Genomic DNA, 22,789 nt, shown 5'->3' with positions numbered 1-22,789 from the left:
TTTAACTTTTTTTTTTCTATAAACGTTGTTAAAATTTTTGGCTGTTTCAAAAAGTATGAAAAATGTAATATTTGGTTCCTCATAAAGTGTTCATTTAACAAATTAAAAATATCGAAATTACATGGTAACAATATTAATTGTTAATATTATTGTTATATATTAATTTTGTTTTCAACCTGTTTCAAATGCATGCAAATAAAAACATACCGTAGAAAAAGTTTTAATGGGTACCTACCAAAATACTAAAAATACATTAACTCGGAAATTTGTTAAATGCAAAAAAATAAACACAAACAATATATTAAATAAACATAAATTCTTAATAATTGTCTTGTCATGTGGAACTGATGAGTGATGAGAGCATTGCTACTTAGTTATTAACCTAACAATGAATGTTATTAATCTAATTACCTATAATTAAGCTTATTTATCGTATCATACTTTATGGATTGTAAATATATTTTTCTTACGTTAATGAAAACAAGGTATTAAATTTAAAAAAAAAAATTTTAAATGGTACCACCTAGAAAATTATAATATGTACCTATTGTACCTATAACCTATGTTATTTATTAATTATTATATTATACTGTTATTACAAATATTATTGTAAATGGAGTTGATTTTCGTAATAAAGATTATTATTATTATTATATAATAACGTGTGCTTATTCTATAGTACCCGTCAAATCGTTTGTAACTTAATCGACACGTACTATAATAATATAGTATTATTATGTAGGTACACTGTACATAACATTATAACGAGCACTATACTTTTCGCAAACAACTTGAATAGAACCATCTATTCCACGATGAATATTTTATAGTTTACACAGGCCATCTTAGACAAATACGCGATTGTTTGCTTATTAAATTAAATCAAAACAGAGGTTTGTTTTTATTCCGAATAAACGAAGGTATATATATTTTTATCTTAAGTGTATTATGATGACATACAGTGGCACGATTTCGTCTGTTAACAAATTATATTTTTCATTCCTGGATTTTTACCACGATCTCATTCGAATGTCGGTTGTATTATATTTGTGTATAAATGACGTACCTACCGAAACGAGAAAAATTATTATTATTCGCAAACAAGTTTAATCAAACGGTATTTTGAACAATTTTTTACAAAAATAGAAAAAAAAAACAGTAAATCATAGTTTTTTCTATTGTAAATACTAATATACGATACCTACATTTATAATGTTAACGTTAATTTATTTTTATTTGTTAAACCTCGGAAAAATAGGTCATTTGGTGCGTCAGGGGTTACGGTTAGTACGGTTGGCTTATATTCGTCGTAAAGCTCCACCCGGGTTGGGTGGTCACCCATCCGAGAGCCGTCCACACTGGACGATACTTGGCCACCTTACCTAACTACAGCACACATCAGTGACTGCGGTCAACCACCATGGCACAGGCAATGCCTATGTTTATTTATATTATCATTAGGTGTAAGATGTAAATGCATTTGTATGCATTTTTTTTTTTGTTGTAAGTACAATTTTCTAAAATTATCAGAAATGTTTACGAAATAAACGAATTGTCTGCTATTTATATACAAACTAACTATTTTTATTTTTCGTGTATTAAGTATATTGTTATACATTATTTTAGTGATGACTAACTGTCCCGAGGTTTTGTTGTTCATTTCCCGACATTTCTATACTTGAACGAAATTATTATAATGGTCATGCTGGATCTCACATCACAATTATTATACCACGGTGATAATTTATATTAATGTTGAATTCTTCAGTGATTTAGTCGCTGACGAAAAATATTCAAAATGCTTTAGATATTCGATATAGATATGGCTTAGAGTATATTTGACAAAGATGATTTAGTTTATTTTATGTAAGTAATTTCAGTATTTCCATTTAATCTATTAAAATAGGTTAAAATATACCCTTTATTGGAAGGGGCTTCTGTTTTACTTAATTATAGCTAAGAAATTATTGATAGTTCGTTGAATATTTTATCATATTTTTATTGCATATTTGACTTAATATATCTAATTGGCTAACAACTTAGATCTAATTATATGTACGTCAAACGCTAGTCGTATAACAAATAAGTACCTGCAACATGATGGTTGTTTGACAAACAATCTTTGGTGCAAATGTTTTGTATTTGACTTAGCTCGGATACTCGATCAATATAATATTATTATTATACACATATTATTAAGATGCACGTGCTCTGCGAGATATCTTGTTCCTACACTAACCTGCCGCTGAAATTATAATATATACAGCTTCATTTACAAAGCATGATCACCATATTTTTTTAATAAAGCAGTGTATCAAAATCTGGTTTTTGGAATTTTTAAATATACTTAAATACCATATTTTTCAAATTATTGAGATTATTTGTAGGTACTAGGTACTACCTAGAATGAGTATCCTGTGGAGATACATACTTCGGTTTTCCTCATTTTAAATGAAAACCCCCCCTTTTCAACGGTAAATTAATCAGTGGATAATATTTCTGAAAAACTTGACGTATCAGAATCAAAATTCGTACTAGTAGTTTTTAAGTTATTTAACTTTGTGTTCTAAGGATAAAACGTTATGGGTTTATAAGATATGAGAAGTGGGGACTATGGTGATTTAACATTTTAGTCATTAATATTAATCTACCAACATTAATAATTTGTAAAAATCCGCCAAGTATAATAAATACTAATTCCAATAGGTATTAGTGTATTACGTCCATTTTATATTTTTATAAAACCATTTTTAACCCTTTCAGACCCGGATTTAATCGGAAGAAGATAGCCAATTTTAGTAAAACACTTTTTTCCTTAGAATTCTATCAATATAAATTGTCTGTAAAAGACTATTATAAATTCTTAGAACAAACATTTTAATAACTAAAAAACTATTCATTCAAATTTTGAATTGGGTACATTTAAAAAAAAATCATTCACTTAATAACTTATTGTAAAAAGGGGGTTGTGATTTGAAAAACAGAAGTTTGTATCTCCACAGGATACTTCACTTCTTAAGTAATACAAAAAATATTCAAGAATTTGAAAAAAATGACTGAGTATAAAAAAAAATATATTATTATTTAGTTAATTTTTTTTCCGGACACATGGCACAACTGTTGTATTTTTGCCATCCTGATTTCCTACTTTTTCGTCCATACAAATTCTTTCATAGAAACCCTGTTTTGACGATTACAAGACAACAGAAAAAAAATCAGGCAAATCGGTCAAGTCATTTTTGAGTCTTAGTCAGACTAACGAACAGCTTTTCATTTATATATACTTGTTACATATATATATATAGAGAGAAAATATAGATATAATATATGTTAAATAGTAGGTTCATCATCTCACCTCACAGTATTATTCCGTGTCTAAGTTTTCGTCATACGACTATTATACATTTAGGGTTTTAAAATTTCATGAAATTTATTTTCTTGAAATATTTCATTTTGATGAAAAATAAAAATAAAATGTTTATTATACCTAAAAGTTTATATTCGTCAACTTCTAAGTGAATATTTTTAAAAGTTGGTTTATTGTATGAAACAAAAAAAATATGTAACATATTCATATATAATTTATAAGTTGTTGAACAAATCTATAATAGTCATTACAAACTATATGATCTAAGTATTAAATAATGAGCCCAGAGCACCTACACATCACTCAGCCACATATACACACATATTATACGACTTTTGTACACTTTATAATTACTGAAAATACACTATTATTTCATTCATTGTTGGAATTGACTTCAACTTTATAACAAACCATTATCTTTTGGATCGCTGATATACAACAATATTTTAAAACTCATGTAAAAAAATGTTTTTATTCTCAAAATAATGCCGGGAATATTTTTTAGCACTATATAATATATAATATACAAATATGAAATAATAAATCAACAAAAATAATATGTTCTTTTTTAAATTCTAAGTGTGTAATCAATTTATTGTTTCTAATCATCTAGAACCGAACACGTTTAAAAGAAGAAAAAATATTTTTCATAATTTCATTGAAATATTTCAAGGACAGTGAAATTTTCAATTTTGAAATATTTCAAATTTAGAACCCTAATATTATTATTATTAATTATTAATACATAGTAATATTATATTAAAGAATAATCGACCTAAAAACAAAACTAACAGTTATAACAACTAATGAATTATTAACTTTATCGTACTAAATGTATGTCCAAACCTGCTCCGTGATAACCTCTTAAATTTAAAAATCAACTCCATGGCAATATTGAATGAGGATTTTTGGAGCCAATCCGTAACAAAGATGTCCACTTTTGATTATTTTCGGTTTATATAATACTATATAGATATATATTATAAATTCAATGTAGTATTATATATATGCATAATATAGTATATACAAAGCACATAAAGTCAATATACGACGCACCGCGGGAATGTGTCTGCGTATACGTTATATTATATTGCGTAGCTCCCCTATAATACCTACCTATTCGGTTCGGATTTGAATTATTAAGATTCCAAATCATTATTGCTGTTCAAACATTATTTAAATTCAAACGACCCAGTTAGCGATATGAATAATATAATAATATAACCGTATACATGGCATTCGGTACGTTTATAATGTGTAGTAATATTTATATGAATTATATATTATAATTTATAGCAGCAGGACGTATTATAACCGCGTACCGTCACACTAATAATATGTACGTAAGAATATGACGTATGCATAATATAATAGTAATTTAACATAGTACGTATCATATTAAAATTTTGTTATAGATTAATAAATTGTACAAGTTTCATGTTTTTCTTATGTAATTTTTATATACGCCCACTTGTGTGAGTGGACATTTATAGTTGTCAAAATACAAGGTGTTATCAGTACGAAATACACAAAAACTCTTAAATTCATTTTACCAAAAAATACAATGTATTATATTTATATATTATAAAAGCAGGTTGATACAATAATAATTGAAACACGTATTCTGACGAATTATGTACCTGTTACTATTTACTGTATATTTTGGTAGATCGTAAACAATTTTTATTTTTCTCGATGTAAATGCATGTTGTATGTTGTATTTAGTTTTTTGTTAATGTGGACATTTTTTTTTACCTTGTCAAAAAGCTTGTAAATTTAAAACAAGGTTCCGCCAACGTTTTTATTATATCAGTTCAAAATCATTAAGGATACATTAACACGATTTAAATTTATAATTATTTAAAGTTAAAATTTTGACAAAATTCATTGAAGACTCGATAGACTCTACGACTAAGAAGTTTCTCATACTTAAGTTGTTCAGACAATGAACAAAAAATCTAAAAACAAATATAAACACAGTTTTATTTTTTGGCGCTTTTAAAGCATTTACCTAAGTGGTTAATGCCGGATTGCACAAAACATTTAATGAATCTATAGTGAGCTAATGGTCCCTTAAACAAGATTTAGTGGCCCGTGATTGGTCCATTAAATTTTTAGTGAACCATTAAATTTAATAAATTGCTTATGCAACACAGCATAAGTATATTATTCTATTTTATACGTCCAATGAAATTTTAAAACGCAATGTTTTTAGCAAAAATTAATTTAACCTATTTACTGTATTAGTATTAACAACTATTATAGACCTGCAAGGGCAGTACATTTTCAGCCCGGTCCGGTCCATCAATTTTATCCTCAAGCCCGACCCAGTCCGGTCCTAAAAATATTGTGAAAAAAAGCCCAGGCCCGGCCCTAAAATAATGGTTAACTCATAAAAAGCCCGGTCCAGTCCAAAACACTACGTGAAAAAAAGCCCAGGCCAGTCTTGGGTTTTTTTTTTTTGTAGGACTGTAGGACGTATTATTATGGTGTATAAGTAACTTTATTATATCCGGTATACCTAATGGTATACCCTGCACTTAACAAACTTTTTTACTGACCTAAAAAATATTTTATAAACGCATCACAGAAATATCGAACGGAAATCGACATTTAGAAATAAGAAATATTTTTTGCTATATCGTTGTTACTGTTGCACTTTTGACCACGGCATGACAATATTGTTGTAGCTTAAGTTACTATGAAGTTCTATTTTATTTGTATGAATCAGTCAGAGTTCGCGTTAGTTCGCGTTAGTTCGCGCTAGAGTTCGAGTTCACGTGCTGGGGAATCTTGTGATAATGTCGCGTTATCGTACGTTTTACGAATATTACGTGCAGGTACTTTGGATTGTTTGTATGCAGTGAGTGGTAACACATCCATTGGTAATAGACGAAATACGGGTTTGAATTATTTAAATAATATAAAGGCTTATTATGAAACCTAAACTAAAGTTTGTACTGAAATTCAATAGACGACTTTTCGCGTGTGTGTAAGTGTGTGCGAATGAATACTAAAAGATACGAAAAGAATGTAGGTGGCAAATAAAAAGAGACTCTAAGCAGGTGGGTTAAAAATAAAATGCCATTTTGCGTTATACTCGTCGAGGCGTTCAGACGTAAATACATAATATAATAATATGAGGTACTGTCGTTGAAGTTTTTAATTTTTCATTGGTGATGGCACTTACTATTATAATATTACAGAGACCATTAAACGTATATAACATTAATTAGTGGGTAACCTAACCTAACAAATTGGACAGTCATCCGATATCGTAATATAATTCATGTTATTCTCTCGATCACACCCGTGTATAATATTTATAATATCAATTTAATGATGCGCAACAGTTTTTTAAACTATACCTATTACTTGCACATATCTAATATTATACGTGAAATACTATTTTAATATGTATATAATTAGTATTATCGTATCCACTTAGGCTTATGTTATAAATAATCGTTTCATTGTCGGTCTAACTCAATTTAATATTTCAAAGTTCTTCCACTCGTTGAATATACAGGTAGGTACTTTGACAGTTTACTAATTAATTTTGATTAATTCGATAAATTTAAATTATAAAAGTATTGCAGGTATATATATATATATTCGTCTAATAAGCAAATCATCCATTATCTATGTTTTTTTATCACGTTCCCCGTCGTTTCGTCTTATTTAAAAACCGATAAGATTAATATGATTATAAAAATATTTTTATACTCGATATCGCTGGCTACCCCGATAATTCATTTGTCTCACCGTTCATCGCAGCCACCTGTGACTCGGCCGTTATTATGATAGTGACATAATTATGTTATTGGTATCATATTATGCATTTTTAATTTTTTTTCTACCCCTAGCTTAATCTGTCTTCGTCATAATAATATGTACCAATACTAATAATAAATGCAATAGCCGAAATAGCTAGATAAGAACGTATGACGGGTCAGTTTTCGAAAATCAAATTTACATGGTTTTTAAAAATGACTTGTTTATTTTAATTATTATTACTAGTATTATCGGTAAACCAGTGTATTTTTAGCTTAACGCACGCTTCGGCTTTGTGATGAGTTTAATTAAAAAATAATAAAAAAAAAAAAACCAAGCAGGAAACTGACAGAGCTGTTGAAATAATATACGAAAAGACCAGACACCTGTTTGCTACCCGACGACGATCATATTATTATTTATTTTATTATTATTATGGTATTATTAAAACACGCAATTACTTTTCTTTTTTAGGTTTGCGTTCTCTGTCACCCGATTTTATTAACACTTTTCTTAAGTTTGGTTTCACGTCTGTCTGTGATCAAATCTTGCGCGCTCGATTTGAGGCACTTTTTGAAGATGAAAAATTCTGAAAATTGGTATAGACCTTGGTCTTGGATGACAATACAATAATCCGTTGTCATTTTGGGACATGGACCAAAAAAAAAAAAAAGGATTGTCCCCACGACGTCGCCGTAATATCTCTCGCAGATATTGAACTTTCTTTCTTCCCCAAAAAAAACCGCAACCTCTTACGAAGCAAGTATAGGCGTGTCCTATCCATTATTATAATATCTATGGTAACAACGGTAATTATTACCAAATAACATTATACCGGTATTCTGATATAGGTACCGAAAACACCGGATAACATATTTCTTAAACGTTTAATAAAAATATTTACTTTCAACTAAAAAGTAGAAAATAAAAAATAAAAAAAAAAATTTTAAAAACACACTTTTCCATAAAAACATTTAAAAAAAAATTTTAAAAATTGCACTAAAAAGACAAAAATAATTCTCTGTACTTAAAAATAATGAAAAATTTATTGATGAAAAATTTAAAAGTGTGTGGTGCATCATACAAAACATTAAAAGCCGAGCTAAGTCTCACATACACTTCTTTGTTCAATCCTGTTTATAAGATAGTGACTGGCAGTATATGTCAAGTATAAGAGCAAAATAATGAAAAATTTACTGATGAAAAATTTAAAAGCCAAGGAAAGTCTCACATACACTTCTTTGTTCAATCATGTTTATAAGATAGTGACTGGGAATATATGTCAAGTGTATGAGCACCACACACTTTTAAATTTTTCATCAATAAATTTTTCATTATTTTTTTTCGTATATATTTTAATTTACCACTCAACTAAATTACAGATGAAAAAAACTAACATCTAACAGTCATTTTTACGTCTTTTATATTTTTTTATACTGTATATTATTATTATTATTATAGATTGGTTTTTTCTCAATACAATCGTATTCCACCTAGATTTTATGCTTTATATCATCATTTTAATAATTCTTCAGCGATTTTATTATTAATATTAATAGTACTTATCATAAAAGCGATGTTTAACAATAATAATAACAATAATAATAATAACTTCTGAAACTGATACTACAAAGAAGGATAAAAACCACATTACCTATATATTATGATAAAAAAATCGTTTTCAAATTGCTTTCAATTATATTGTACATAATAATTTCCTGATAAATTAATATACTAAAATATTTTGTGTGGCTCATAGAACTATAATATTTGGAAACGAAGGTTGATGGTACAATTATGGACTAACCATTGAGTTTAAAAATAAATAGGTTCCACAAAAACGTATAAACTTCAATCTAGGCTAAAAAGTGCATATTTATCATTATCCGACGATAACTTTAAAGCTACGCATATTATAATATATACTTGTATAGGCTTAGATTTACATTATAACCAGGGCTAGGATTTATATGCAACAGCATGTTTTTTTTGCGACTTCTGATTAATGATTTTGTCATTAATGTCCACGAATCACCTCATGATGATATATCTTGGTGGTATTTTTATTTTGCATGTTTTTGCATATTTTGGATAAAATGTATATTATTGCATATATTGAATAAAATTAATATTATTGCATATTTCGATTATGAGAATGCAAAAATGCACGTTTTATAGTATATTTCATAAAACTTGGTTTTTTTTTTCAAACATAAATTTTATTTTTATAAATACAATCCTATGGTACAATAGGTATGCGATAAAAGATTGAATAGTTTGACATTAATTTTCAAAAATTTGAAAAAATATGTAGTCGTAGCATCTAACACACGTAGTAAATGTGAATTATAAATTTTATTTCTAAATTATTTTATTTATTTTTTCTTAATTATATCATTATATTAAGGCGGCCGGTGCCGATGCCGTTTTGTTCTCAACAACCTTGTAGTCTTTAGTGGTGTAATCCACCTTTTAGAATCAATCAAATTTCATAATTTTTTTTTTAATTGCTAGAAGGAAATACAAGATAAAAAGCATTTTTTTACAAATTTTTGAATACAATTATTTGAAATAAAATACAAAATCAGAGATCGGTGCAGGCTGTAGGAAGTCTTCTTCTTTCAGATAAAAAAATAGTCATAAAATCCGACAATTCTACAAAGCTTGAGAGTTATTCCCGTAAAGTCATTTTTTTTCGATATAATACACGCTATCAACCCCTCCCCTAAATATTGGTAGTAAATTAGTGTAAAAGTCTTATAATTGAGGGGGCAACTAAAATATAAAATTTAATTTTCAAATTGTATAGAATTGTGAAAAATTTGAAAAACTGACAAACAGCCAATCACTTATGTATTTCAACAAATAAATATTTTTTTTGTAACTATATTTTTGCGTTTATCATATAAAAATTTAAATGCATATTTTACCGTTTTCTATTGCATACAAATCCTAGCTCTGATTATAACATATTAAACCGGATAACGGATTTTTTTTATATTGTTGTACGTAGGTACTAGAATATAATGTATACGGAGGATTGAATTTAAAAAATAAAAACATTCAAACAGTATACATATTATAAACCAATGCCAATGTACTTGTACCTGTTATTTAAACTTAAAAATTACAATTAATGTTTGCATTAAAAAAACCATTCTGAGTGATATTAATAATAATTATTATTATACGCAGGTAGGTACTTAGCGTGTTTTTTGAACGTTTTTCAAATGTCAAGTGTGCATGGGGAAAATATAAACGAGTAAATACTTTCTAAATGTATTGAATAACAATATTATTAAACAAGTAAAGTTGTGTAATAATAATTAATAGTATCTACAGTGTAATAATGTTAATTCCAAACTATGAATGATATTTTATTAAATATCAAAATGTATGCTAACATCTAACATAATCGACAATTGTATCCTGGAAAACAAAAACAAATTTTAAAGCATGTTGAAATAAAAAATAAAAATTTCTTTGATCATCAAAATGTATTATTATACACACATTAACCCTCACTCGTATAATAATAGTCTTGCACTCATTCATAGACTACACCAAGATTAAACAAATATATTTGTATACCCAGCATTATTATATTGTATAATTTTGTAGAGACTGAGATTTATAATGTTGAAGTCCTTTGATGATATTTTTTTTATTTAAAATTTAATGACAGTTTCCGCAAAAACGTACTTAAATTTAAATAATAAAATAAAAGTTTTAGTCTTAAACTAAATATACGTATTAAAACACATGAGAACTCAAATAAACAACACAAAAAAAGATGGTTATAAATTATAATTAAGAGGAAGTCAGCGCACTATTTTGTTTTCTCTCTTCACATGAAACATATTCATACACAAAACACACTAATGCAAAATGGTTTTTTAGTAATACCTATTGGAGTAAAAAAAATAATAATAGCAATAACATAGTATAGAAATTCTTGAAAATATTAAATAATATTTTTGAGTGTTTAACTTACAATGTTATATAAATGCTGTAAAATGGAATATCCATTTAAATTTACAAAATGTATTTTATTTTTAAAGGTCTATATTATAAAGAAACATAATACATTTAATATAAAACCAAAGCATAAAATCCTCACAAATATTACTATCTAAAATTTTTTTAACTGGTAATTTTACTCTATTTTGTTCCTCAAAAACTATAAAAAAAATTATACTTTTGTAAACGCGTTTTCGTATATTATTATGTTGTTGGTCAGAGAAGGAAAACAATTAGCGAACGTCCTATTAAAAAAGTATGGTTGAAAGCTAAGTTTGTATAAATGTTGAAGATTATGATATTATTAATAATGACGATAAACTGTAACATCATTCTTTCGCGTCGTCCCGTCAAAACCGTTGAAGTCTAAATGTATTCGCTAATCTTTTTTTCTCAAAATGTATAATTTTTTAATTAAATAGAGTTGTTTTTAACTTTGTTATTATACAGAAACAATTCACGCGGTATGCAAATACATTTTCGTATTTATTCAGTTAAACGGGACATCTGTCTCGGTAAAAAACGTATGCACAGGTCAAGTCATACGCGGTTTGCTGTAGGTATATATATACCATAAAATCTCAAGTCGTCTTTTTCGTTGCATAATGTTAAGTCGTATCTACCTCCTAATCCCCACCTGCCTTCTATCGAAATATTATTAATCTTATTATTATAAAATATTTACGGCCGAGAAAACGCCATTCGTACATAAATTCGCCATGAAAATATCATTATGTTTGCTGTTATGCTTTGCTCCTCTTCTGACGGCGACGCACGCGTGCGTTATCGATTAGTATTGTTCCATAATATAACGGGACCTGGTAAACGACACGCGCGTATTCGATTTGACAAAAAGTTTTTTAATTTTCTAAAAAAAATACCATACGAGTACAACATGATAATATTATTATTATGTAGGTATATAGTAATACCAAAAATCCATAATAACATATTATATCATTATATACCTTCGCGCGTTACAGCTGAAGTCGCGGCCGGAAGGACTATAAGCTTGGGGAAAAAAATGTTCTCCGATAATATGAGCTTATAATGTGCGGATCCTATTATAAGGTTCCCGAAAACGAACCTGTACGGTATTACTGTACCTATATGTATATACATTGATTATATTTTTAAACCTATATATTAAGCATTATGTCGTCAAATCATTTATATTCACCCGAATTCGCATAATGAACATCCAAAAATGTCTACGCGCTAAACTATGTTGCATAAATATTATTAGTATAATCGTATTGTTTTAATTTTCTATCTCTTGTTTTAAACAATTGCATCGCGTTTGTTAAACTCTGCGGATTCTTATTATAGTAGTCGAGTTACGAAAAACAGCTCGATAAAGAACAAAAATCTAAATCCGATGTCGTCACTTTCACGTTTTTCGATTAACGATAGTACCTACCTTCCTATACCTCTTCATTTTAAAGATAAATAATCGATATTATATTCAATGAAGTTATAGTTCTGTGGTTGAGAGCCAAAACATGATATGTGCAAAATGATTACTTTACAGGAGAACGATTTTAAAAAATCAACAATTATCAAAATACAAAAATTCTACTTTATGAGTGTTTTTTTCATTGTTTATTGTTGTCTAACCATATAAATGTGCAATATGCATGTGCAATATTCATATAAATAACTGATAATAGAAAAAAAATAATATTCTCTATAATTTTTAGTAACATTAAGAATTTAAAATGCAGTTATCATATTTAGTCATTTTTTCTTTTACATAAATTAATAACATAACATATTTTGACACAAAATTTATATTTTCTAAATATTTGAAAAAAATTATTATGTTATTATCATTGCTTTAAAATCTCAATTTATTAGAGTTCAGACATAGAAAATAACATAATATGTAAATAAAAAATAAAATAAAAACTCAGACTTGTAATAAATTAATATAGTAGATACTCCACATTTGTAGTTTAAAATAAAAAATAAGTAACAATATTATTAAAAATGTAACCTAGGTGGCTAGGTATTCATAAAAAATGGTTAGTAATTTAAAATAAATTATTTGTATCTTTAGACTTAAAAAATAACATATTATATAAATAATTAAACAAAATAATAATATAAATATAATAATAATATAATATTAACAATTTAAAATGTAACCTACTTATAAAAAGGTAAATAATTGAAAACTATTCATCATCTGATGAGCTTTCATTTAAGTTTGCAGCTGTTTGTTTGGACTTGGTTTTGAGTCCATAGTAAAACGGATGATACAAAGGATCTATCAATGGTAGTAGACTAAGGAGATCTTTCTTTTTCTCAAAATCAATTGGATTTGGTTTATTGTATGTCTGTGGAATTACCAGTTGTGATGCACTTATAGTCTCTTTTCCAGCTCTTGTTTTACCAGTTGTTTTTTTTAAATCTAAAATGCGGAATGGGGCATCAGGGTCTAGTGTAGTTTTGAATTTAATAGTGCCAAAATTCTTATCATATCGTAACCATGTAATTTTCAACCAATTTACTTTTTCTTTATTCACATCCAAGTTTCTTTTAACAAAAGTACTTGATAACAGAGCTGAAAATGTTTTGAAATTGTCCATTTCCATTTCAACTACTTTAAGAGGTATTTTGCCTCTTACATTTCTCACAAAATTGTACCAGTCTATGGGTATGGATATTTCAGAATCAGATAATTTTTTAGCTTTTTCTATTCTTGCATGATCAGTATCACATTCTAAGTGTGTATGACCTGGTACAAGGAATTTTTGGTCAATTATTTCCAAAGAGGGATGATTTTGAATAGCCAACATAAACATAACTGCTACATTTATGTTACGATTTTGTCCAGCACAAGTATCAGAATATGTTACCAAATGAGTAATTGAATTAGGTATTTTTTCTAAAATATATTTAAATAAAATTGAAGCAATTTGGTTTGATCCACGTCCAGCCAAAGCTTCGTGCCACATATAACAATATGTTTCTTTAAGTCCAATATCTCGTATAGTTTCATTGTAAGTCCAAAGTTGACGTTTGTAGAAAACTACATTTGTTTTCAAATCTGGAGTGGGCAAGCATTGCTGCAAATCAAAAACAATAACTTTAAGATTAGGAATAGTACTTAATAGTTTTTTATCTTCTTGTTTTGCTTTATATGCTGCATCTACCATATCTTTGTGATTTTGATTCATGGTATTTAAAAGTTGTAGCTCTTCACCACTAGAATGTTTTGATTTAATATTGTATTCATCGCAAGTTTTACAAGTATCAACAGATGGTAACTTAAACTTAAGTCCTGTTTCTGCAAAAACACTTCTATACAGCCAATTTGATGGAGAACTTTCACCATTTTTAGAACATTGTTCTTTGTACAGATCAAACATTTTTTGAATGTTTAAATTCTGTGATAAATATAAACGACTAGTATTTTTTCTTGAATAGTGGCTTTCAAAAGCAGGAAAACTTTGAATATGATTCAAAATTTTTATTCTTTCTTCCTGTTGAAAATTTTGTGATTTACCTTTCCCAGATTTAGGTGAAATTCCTGATTTAGATTTTTTTTTTTTATTAATGATCACATCTAGTCTTCCACGTCCTATACCATAAACATTTTGGAACATTTTTTTACACACATTCAACATTTTACCATTTATTTGTAGATTATACATGACAGTTATAAGCCTATTATGGGTAGTTTTAGGTGCTGATTTTCTAATAAATGTAGTTGCCCTTTTCTTTTCTTCTATTTGAATGCCATCCATTAATGTTTGATCTTGTGCTCCTAAGTTTCCTAATCCGTAGAACTCTTCAAATATTAATTTTTGTATATCTTCAGGGCAAAGATTAAAACAATTTTTTTTACAACACAATTTGATAGTCCTAAATACTTTTTTTGGCTTCTGTTTCCCATTTCTGTCTTCATATTCTTGACCAAGATATTTACAATTACTCATAAAATTACGTTTACCTTTTTTGTATCGTTTATTCTTACTACATACAACTTGACCAATTTCATCACCATCATCATGTATAATATTTTGGTTGTTTGCAGTTGACTCATTGCTTTGTAATAATAAACTGTTGGGATTGTTTTCAATCATATCTGCTACTTGATATGATGTAGATGGTTGGTTAATCAAATAAATTGTATCTGTTGACATAAAATATTTAATTAGTTAATAATTATTGTACTGTTTATAATCTCGAACCATGTTAAAATTGTACATTACCTAGAGAGTAACTACATGATACCTCATCAAAACTTCTTTTCGCACAATCTTCATTCGTAAAATATGAAAGTTTTCTACATGCATTTATATTTACTTCAGCTTGAATATTTTTAGTAGAATCAAGATTTTGAGATGACTCAGTTATTACCTCATTACTTTTGGATAAAAAATCTAAATTAGAAATATAGTGTCTTTGTTTATAATATTACTTAAGTAGATTGTATGCACATTGTATTTGTGTAGGTAGTGTATATACTATAGAGAATATGTAAATTACCAAACGAATCGATGGATGCCTCTATACAGTCTGGACTATTATTGCTACACACTTCTGTAGTTTTCTGTTTTATGAATGGATTATAGGTTTGGTCAGCATCTGAATCATCGAATATTGATGATGATGAATTTTCTATCCATGTAAAATAATTAATATTATGTGGTGCTTAGTATTATTTTTATTAATAATAGAAAGGTAATATTTAATAACATACTGCTTAAAATTCCATCTCCTGGGTCATGTATTAAATGTGCTGATAATGTGTTTGGTATGGAACGTAAGTCATAGGATTTTTCTAAAAAAAATTAAAAATATAATAGGCACCTAGAGATCAAATTTTTCCATAATACCTTAATGTATTAATGAAGTTATAGTAAATTAAAATATCGAGACATAATAATATTATAATTAACATACCTATATTATATTCACTGTCGGTGTTTTGGTAAGGAAATTTCAATGGCAAATCTTTACTGCTAAATACATCAGTATTTACATTTCTGAAATCTGTATGAAAATACAAAAAGAAAGTAAATTAAATACCTACAATAAAAATATATTAAATCCTTATCCCTCATTCAACAATATTATATTGCCTAATAAAATTATTATTCTGCAAGTATAATAATATTGTTAATTTTTTATACTCTATATTAGTCTAATGAATTTAGAAATGCACTATACAAATAAAGATAAATTTGAACTTGGAGAATAATATATTATTTTATTAGTATACATACATATTAGAATATTTTTAAATTAAAATTATTAAATTGAAATTTTTTACTAACACTCACTTTTATTACTGTTATTTGCTATTTTCTGGTGAATAGTATTATTTTGCAATTTCAATAATTCTATAACATGTATAATAAATGAATAGTATTTAATTTCAAGATGTTAAATTAAATTAATAAAAACTATAATAATATAATATGGCACATAAAACAAACCAATAATAATCAAAAACATGATTTAAAATTTTAGAATAATACACCTACCTTCGTTTGCATGAAAACTTTGTGAATCTTTAGCTAAAGCTAAAGTCAGTAACTTCTTACTTCTCGACATTTTAGGTATTTAAAATAATACTTTTGTTATAATCATGAACAATGAACACCAAACACGTCTTTTCACAAACTTACGAATAATATATTTTGACACTTCATAAATAATTACGTTAAATAAAAATATATTATTATTATAACAACATTAACAACTGAAAATATAGTGAATAGTGAATACTGATGCCTGATAATAATGAACAAATATAATTTTATTATCATTCGTAGAAGTATTAATTTTTAAACACATGAGTAGGTACATGATATTGGTTATTGCCGCTTTAAATGAGCAAAAACAAAGCAATAGCGGGAAAATAATAAATATTATTATTGTAAAACCATGATACAATAATAAGAATAGCTTGTGTCAAACAATGATAAGTGCTATAAATAGAAATGGACAAAATATGATACTCGTCGAAAATCAGCACATATCAGGTTTTGACCAAATAAAAAAAAAACATCAATTTTGATAAGTGAAATATCATATAATGCCACAAAATAATTTGTCATCCAATAAAAGATATCATTTATAATTGTTGTTATAACATCTTTGATATTAGAGCTACAGATACCATATTTTGACACAATAAAATATAGAATTAAAACAACATTTATCATACATAACCTCAAAATCGAATTTTTGCACATATCATGTTTTGGCTCTCAACCACAGAGTTAATAAGCATAAAGCAGATGAGTAGTATTGTTCACACAGAGTCTCCTCTGTTGTAGGTTATACAAGAAATAAAAAAGTATAAGTGCCCGGGTATAATATCGTATTAGTGTACATATGACGTAATATAAAACACAGTGGTTTTATTGTCTTATTAAAAATAATACCTAACACATATAATAATCATTCAATGTTTTTAATATTCGAGTATATTCGTACATTTTACTTTTTTACTCCTTTTATCATAGTATAACTAGAAAGTAGAAATAAAATTGCGAATTTCTATATTTTATAAGGGAATCGATAAGATATTCATGAAGTGCACAGCTTAGGTATCGCGGAGCATATATTTGAAAACGTTTAATATTGAATGAGTCGAATAAAAAATTTAAAAATGATAGAGTACCTATTTCAAGGCAGTTTGTATAGGAGATTAATAGGCTTATATATAGCATTTCGTGTTATGTAACATCGAAGTCTGTGGATATTTATAGCCCATTACTAGTGTGTGTAATCGATATGTTGCTATCAATATTAAACTACAATATTGAATTAAATTTCGCATCGGTAGAACAATTAATATTTGTTTATAATATTTTATTTACTTTCAAATATGGCTGTTGATTAAAATTTCTGCTAATTCCATTTTATCGAACGAACGAATAATATGTACAGAACATATATATAATATGTGTGTATATATTATAGTCTTAAAATTTCGCGATAATCTGCAGTGTCGTTTCAATCGACTTTATTTCGATTAAAATCGTCTTTTGAAGGTGACAAATGATCGCACAGCGCTTTTAATGCAATATTATAAAATGTTTCAACCCTCGCACGTTTTATTAATTTCAACGAGGAAGGATACTGTACGATTTCTTTTGTGAACTAAGCATTGACCCAGTATTATATAATTACGGTTGTTTTTAATGTTTAATTCTCGCCCCAGCTATACATAATATAATAAATTATAATGCACGCATGTATACCTCTTATTCCCAGTGAGCTCTTTCTCTGCGTCAACTCTCATTGTCCATTGACTTTATTGCATAGAAACTATTATTCCAGGTGTTTTCTCTCGTCGTATTACATTAGTGTGACAAAAATCAAAATACCAACCTATCACCTATCGCCTAAATGAAAAAAAAAAAATAAATAAATAAAACAATAGTACAAACATCTGCTATATTAATACCGTACAGCCCGTATACAAACTTCGATGTTAAAAGCATGTTTAGATTTTATAAAAATACATTCTTATGTTTTCCAACACGCTTGCGTTACGATGTTATGTACCCGACTTTAACCGTTTTGTTTATACGTGGTTCGTTTTTTGTAAACATTATTGTTTCGCCTGAAAATATTTATTTTACTTTCGAAAACAATTTTCTAAAGAAATGTAGAGCTATTTCAAGTCTTTGCGTAGTTCAGAAGTACGATAAAGGTACAGTGAATTGACCCTTGTATGTATACAGGTTGATTCGCCAAGATTACTCACCCACATTTTAAATTTAATAGTGGTTGTATTCGATTGATCATGTTTTGTGTTACTTTTAAGTACGTATACTTTCTTAATGATTAATTCTTAATGACCTTATTTTCAAATACTTAGATTTTGAATACCATTTAAGGAGTGACCTGTGGAAATACCTAGCTTATTTATTAAATGACAATCGCTCTTTCTGCTGGTAAACTATTGTTAAGTTTATGATTTTTTTTAGAATGTCGATGCATCCTATTTGAAATTAATTGGTCAAGTATTTTTTAAATAATTTATCTTTGAATATCAAGAATAATAGATCCACGATAATAGGTTGGGGGCTATAACGATTTGAAAATAATAGATACGAATATTAATTGATCAGTATTTTACATTTTGTAAAAATTGTTTCTGTACAAAAAGTACTAGATTAAGTATTACATAGGTATTAAGTTAAATAAGATAAAAGTAGCGATAAAACAATTTTTCAAACCATATAATATAATATACTTATTATATTGGTACAATAATATTGGAATTATTACATATTTTTGGCTAGTTTCTCAGGCGTGTTGATGACGTGCGTAAGCAAAAAAATAAAGCCATTTTCGATAAAGATCTGATCTTAAGCATGCTTTACGCGACACGAATATACGATCGAATAGTATTTACGATGTTTGTTCGTATGTTTGTTTGACTGTCGGCGTGGTTTAAGGGGAATACAACGTTAGCGCGAAGAAAATATAAGCCGCAGATTAATTCAGTTCTCTGTCTCTCCGATTCACTGAATTATTCTTGTGTTGAACCCGCAGACTTCCGATAAATGCTGTTTAAAAGGGGACGAACAATGAAGTTTCCGTCTTACGTCGTCGCCACGCTAATGGGTCTAACCTCATGTTTCCCAATCATGTTTTCGACGCTTTTAAAAACATCTATCGAATGTATATGTTATACACTCGTTGATATAAAACATTTGGCTGTAGTGATATATATATTATATACATGACGAAATACACGGGTATCATCATAGTTTTGTGATACACACGGCCCGCTCAAACATTTTTCCACTTTACCTATGAAAAACAAATTTAAAACCTCCATCATAATATCCGTCATTCGCCGTCCTTCCGCGATGTAGGTATAGACGCAATAATATAATATTATAATACCGAATCGTTGCATTTTCCGCTTTACAGGATGCAACCGTAATATCATAACGACGACAAAGTCAGGGACGCCATGTCCAGTGGCGGCGGCAGCGGTGGCGGAAACAGTCAGCAGCACAGGTTGGACACGATGACCATGTTGCGTCGGAGAAACCGCGGTAACCGCAGTCGGTTGGTCCGTTGGGAACGCGTATCCGAATGGACCGGCACCGCGCACGTCACCGCCTGGGACGTGATCGTCCGAGATTCATTGCTGCACATCGCTTGGCCTATGTCGTTGGGATCCGAGCCGGTCGGACCTCCGCTGGACCAGCTGTACGTTACCGGGTAAGCGCATCAAAATTATAATATAATTATAGTAATAGTTACATTGTAATCCGACATCCGGATCACGGTCGGACGCGCATCATGGACCGGTTGATCTTTGCGATTGTGTTTTCGTCAGGTTGCATTTTAGATGACATATTTTTATAAAGCTAGCGAGTGGACTTGTTTTTCATGACGATAATGATACTGTGGAAAAATTATGAAATCGATGATACTATAGTCATTCCACATCAACGTTTTGATACGTAACCTAACCTAACTCGAGGAGAGGAGAAGGATAATTATAATAATTTTGCTCCACACATTTCAGTATCATACGATTTACAGCCTGTTATTTCAGTACCCAAGTGTACATCATTCATTACACTAGGTTCCAAATGTATCCAAATGTATAATGTTGATTCATCTTATTCTTGACACAACAGTTTAATTTTTTACAACTATTAAATCTTTTATCAATATTTTGTAGACAAGTCGGAGGTGGTTAGTTCGATGATGTTCTGAAAAAAGCAGAACAGTATTCAAAAGTTTCATCATAAATTAATAACCACATGTTTATTAAATACGTCATAACTCATAATAGTTGAATTCAATATCAATATTCTATGTACTTACATTGATGCATTGTGATGCGAACCAGTAATACGTTTATTTTTATAATTTAATAAAATAAAATAATTTTGTATTAAATAACTATAAAAATATTTGTTTTTGATTAAATGATTTGGTTCTCAAAACATTGGTGAACATGAGAAAAATATTGTAATTATTCTCGAACATTTTATTTGCTCACAGCATTTTTTTTTTTTTATGAATACATGTATAATAATATGAGCTGCACCTGGGTACAAGCGTGTACCTGCTAAGTATAGTCCATCACGGTTAGACCGGAGATTGGTATTATTCGGAATATTTTAGGAACATTCAGGGCATTCAATAGAAAATACTACCTCAGCGGTTAAATAAATTAAGATTTTTTTTCGTACAAAACATCAAATAGTTTATTATAAAACGCATTAACCTCATCAATCATCATCCTATTATACTTTTTGAGTAGGATTATATTATAAATCTTATCGAATAGTTAATTAGTTTGGTTTATATACTATGTCATACTATATATATATTATATACCTACGTAGCTATGTTATAAGTAGGTACTGCGGTGTTAATGTTTTGAGAGATAATCATCAAAGAGTAAACATCCCAAAAGGATTACAGGCGTAGTAAAAAAAAAAGGTTATAAAATGCACTCCGGTATTAAAGAAGCGTTTATAATCGTTATAGTAATTAACGTTGTGTGGACAATTTATGATGATTTTATAATAAGTGGCACATTTTTTTAGGCGTAATAGCTATATATAATATACATATACAGTTATGTATGTCATTATAACTTCTAAATGAGAACTACATGACATAATATCGTCACGCAAAGCTCAGTCGTAGCAAATATAATATTTTAGACGCCTGGTAAAATATAGTTAGACAGTAAACGCATTCCGATTATGTGAAATTTTCATTACGACAAACATTTGTTTGTATTGTAATTTAATTAACGAATAAATTGTTTAAACAAAAAAAAAAACTTCATACAAATATTAAATAATATACAATTTACAAGACGCGTTGTACCTAACACCACTTTCGGTATCAAGGTTTAGACGGAGTGAAGCATTGTTATTGAACAATTTTTTACACTTAACCATCTAACCTAACCTATTCGACAAATCTATATAGTATCATAATATTGTCATTGTACCTATTCAAAAAAAAAAAAAAGAAAAAGAACAGATAAGGTACGCCTTTTAGGAAGGTACTTTTTAAATATTTATAAACAATATACCAACCGTAATGCCGTACAATGCATACATATAAATATTACGCAATATAATTTTGTTGTCAAATCTAAAACTATATACATGATTATAATTTATATATTATACCAGCTGATCCCGTGCACTTCGTTGCCCGTTAAATGTATCAACTCATATGACTCAAACTTTGTTCAATTCGTTATTTAATATTTGCTGTATGGTGTTCAAGATTTATCTTAACTTTTCCGTTGCCCCGAATAAAAATTCTGGTTAGCAGCAGTACATTATCAAGTAGGCAATCTCTACCTGCGGTAGATCGTGGACCCCGTGCTGTTCGTACGTAAGTGTATGATTTAACTCTAAAGTATCAAAGTTGCACCTAGTTTGTCGTTTTTACTTAATTATACTTACGGTAGATAAATATAATCAATTTATACAAAATCCTATCCTAACCGTACTAAAATCCGATGAATAAAAAATAAACAAATTTAACCCTTTGTAAATTAACCTATCATCTTCCCAGAGGTATAATCTACCCACCAAACATATCTATTATCTATATATAAATTAATAATATAGATATTATATAACTATATAAATA

At 28.2% G+C, this 22,789-nt stretch overlaps 1 protein-coding gene across 1 annotated transcript in view; it reads left to right on the top strand.

Moving 5' to 3' along the window:
- LOC132948234 (GTPase-activating Rap/Ran-GAP domain-like protein 3) overlaps positions 1-22,789 on the top strand; it is a 385,560-nt gene that overhangs the window by 19,920 nt on the left and 342,851 nt on the right. Inside the window, exon 2 of the mRNA XM_061018621.1 lies at positions 20,075-20,371. Coding sequence (XP_060874604.1) covers positions 20,118-20,371 — 254 coding nt within the window. The 5' untranslated portion in view covers positions 20,075-20,117. The remainder of the gene's footprint in view (positions 1-20,074; positions 20,372-22,789) is intronic.

This window comes from Metopolophium dirhodum, chromosome 7, assembly GCF_019925205.1.
Source record: "Metopolophium dirhodum isolate CAU chromosome 7, ASM1992520v1, whole genome shotgun sequence".
Lineage (NCBI taxonomy): Eukaryota > Metazoa > Arthropoda > Insecta > Hemiptera > Aphididae > Metopolophium > Metopolophium dirhodum.
This window is presented reverse-complemented; position numbering and strand designations above follow the sequence as displayed.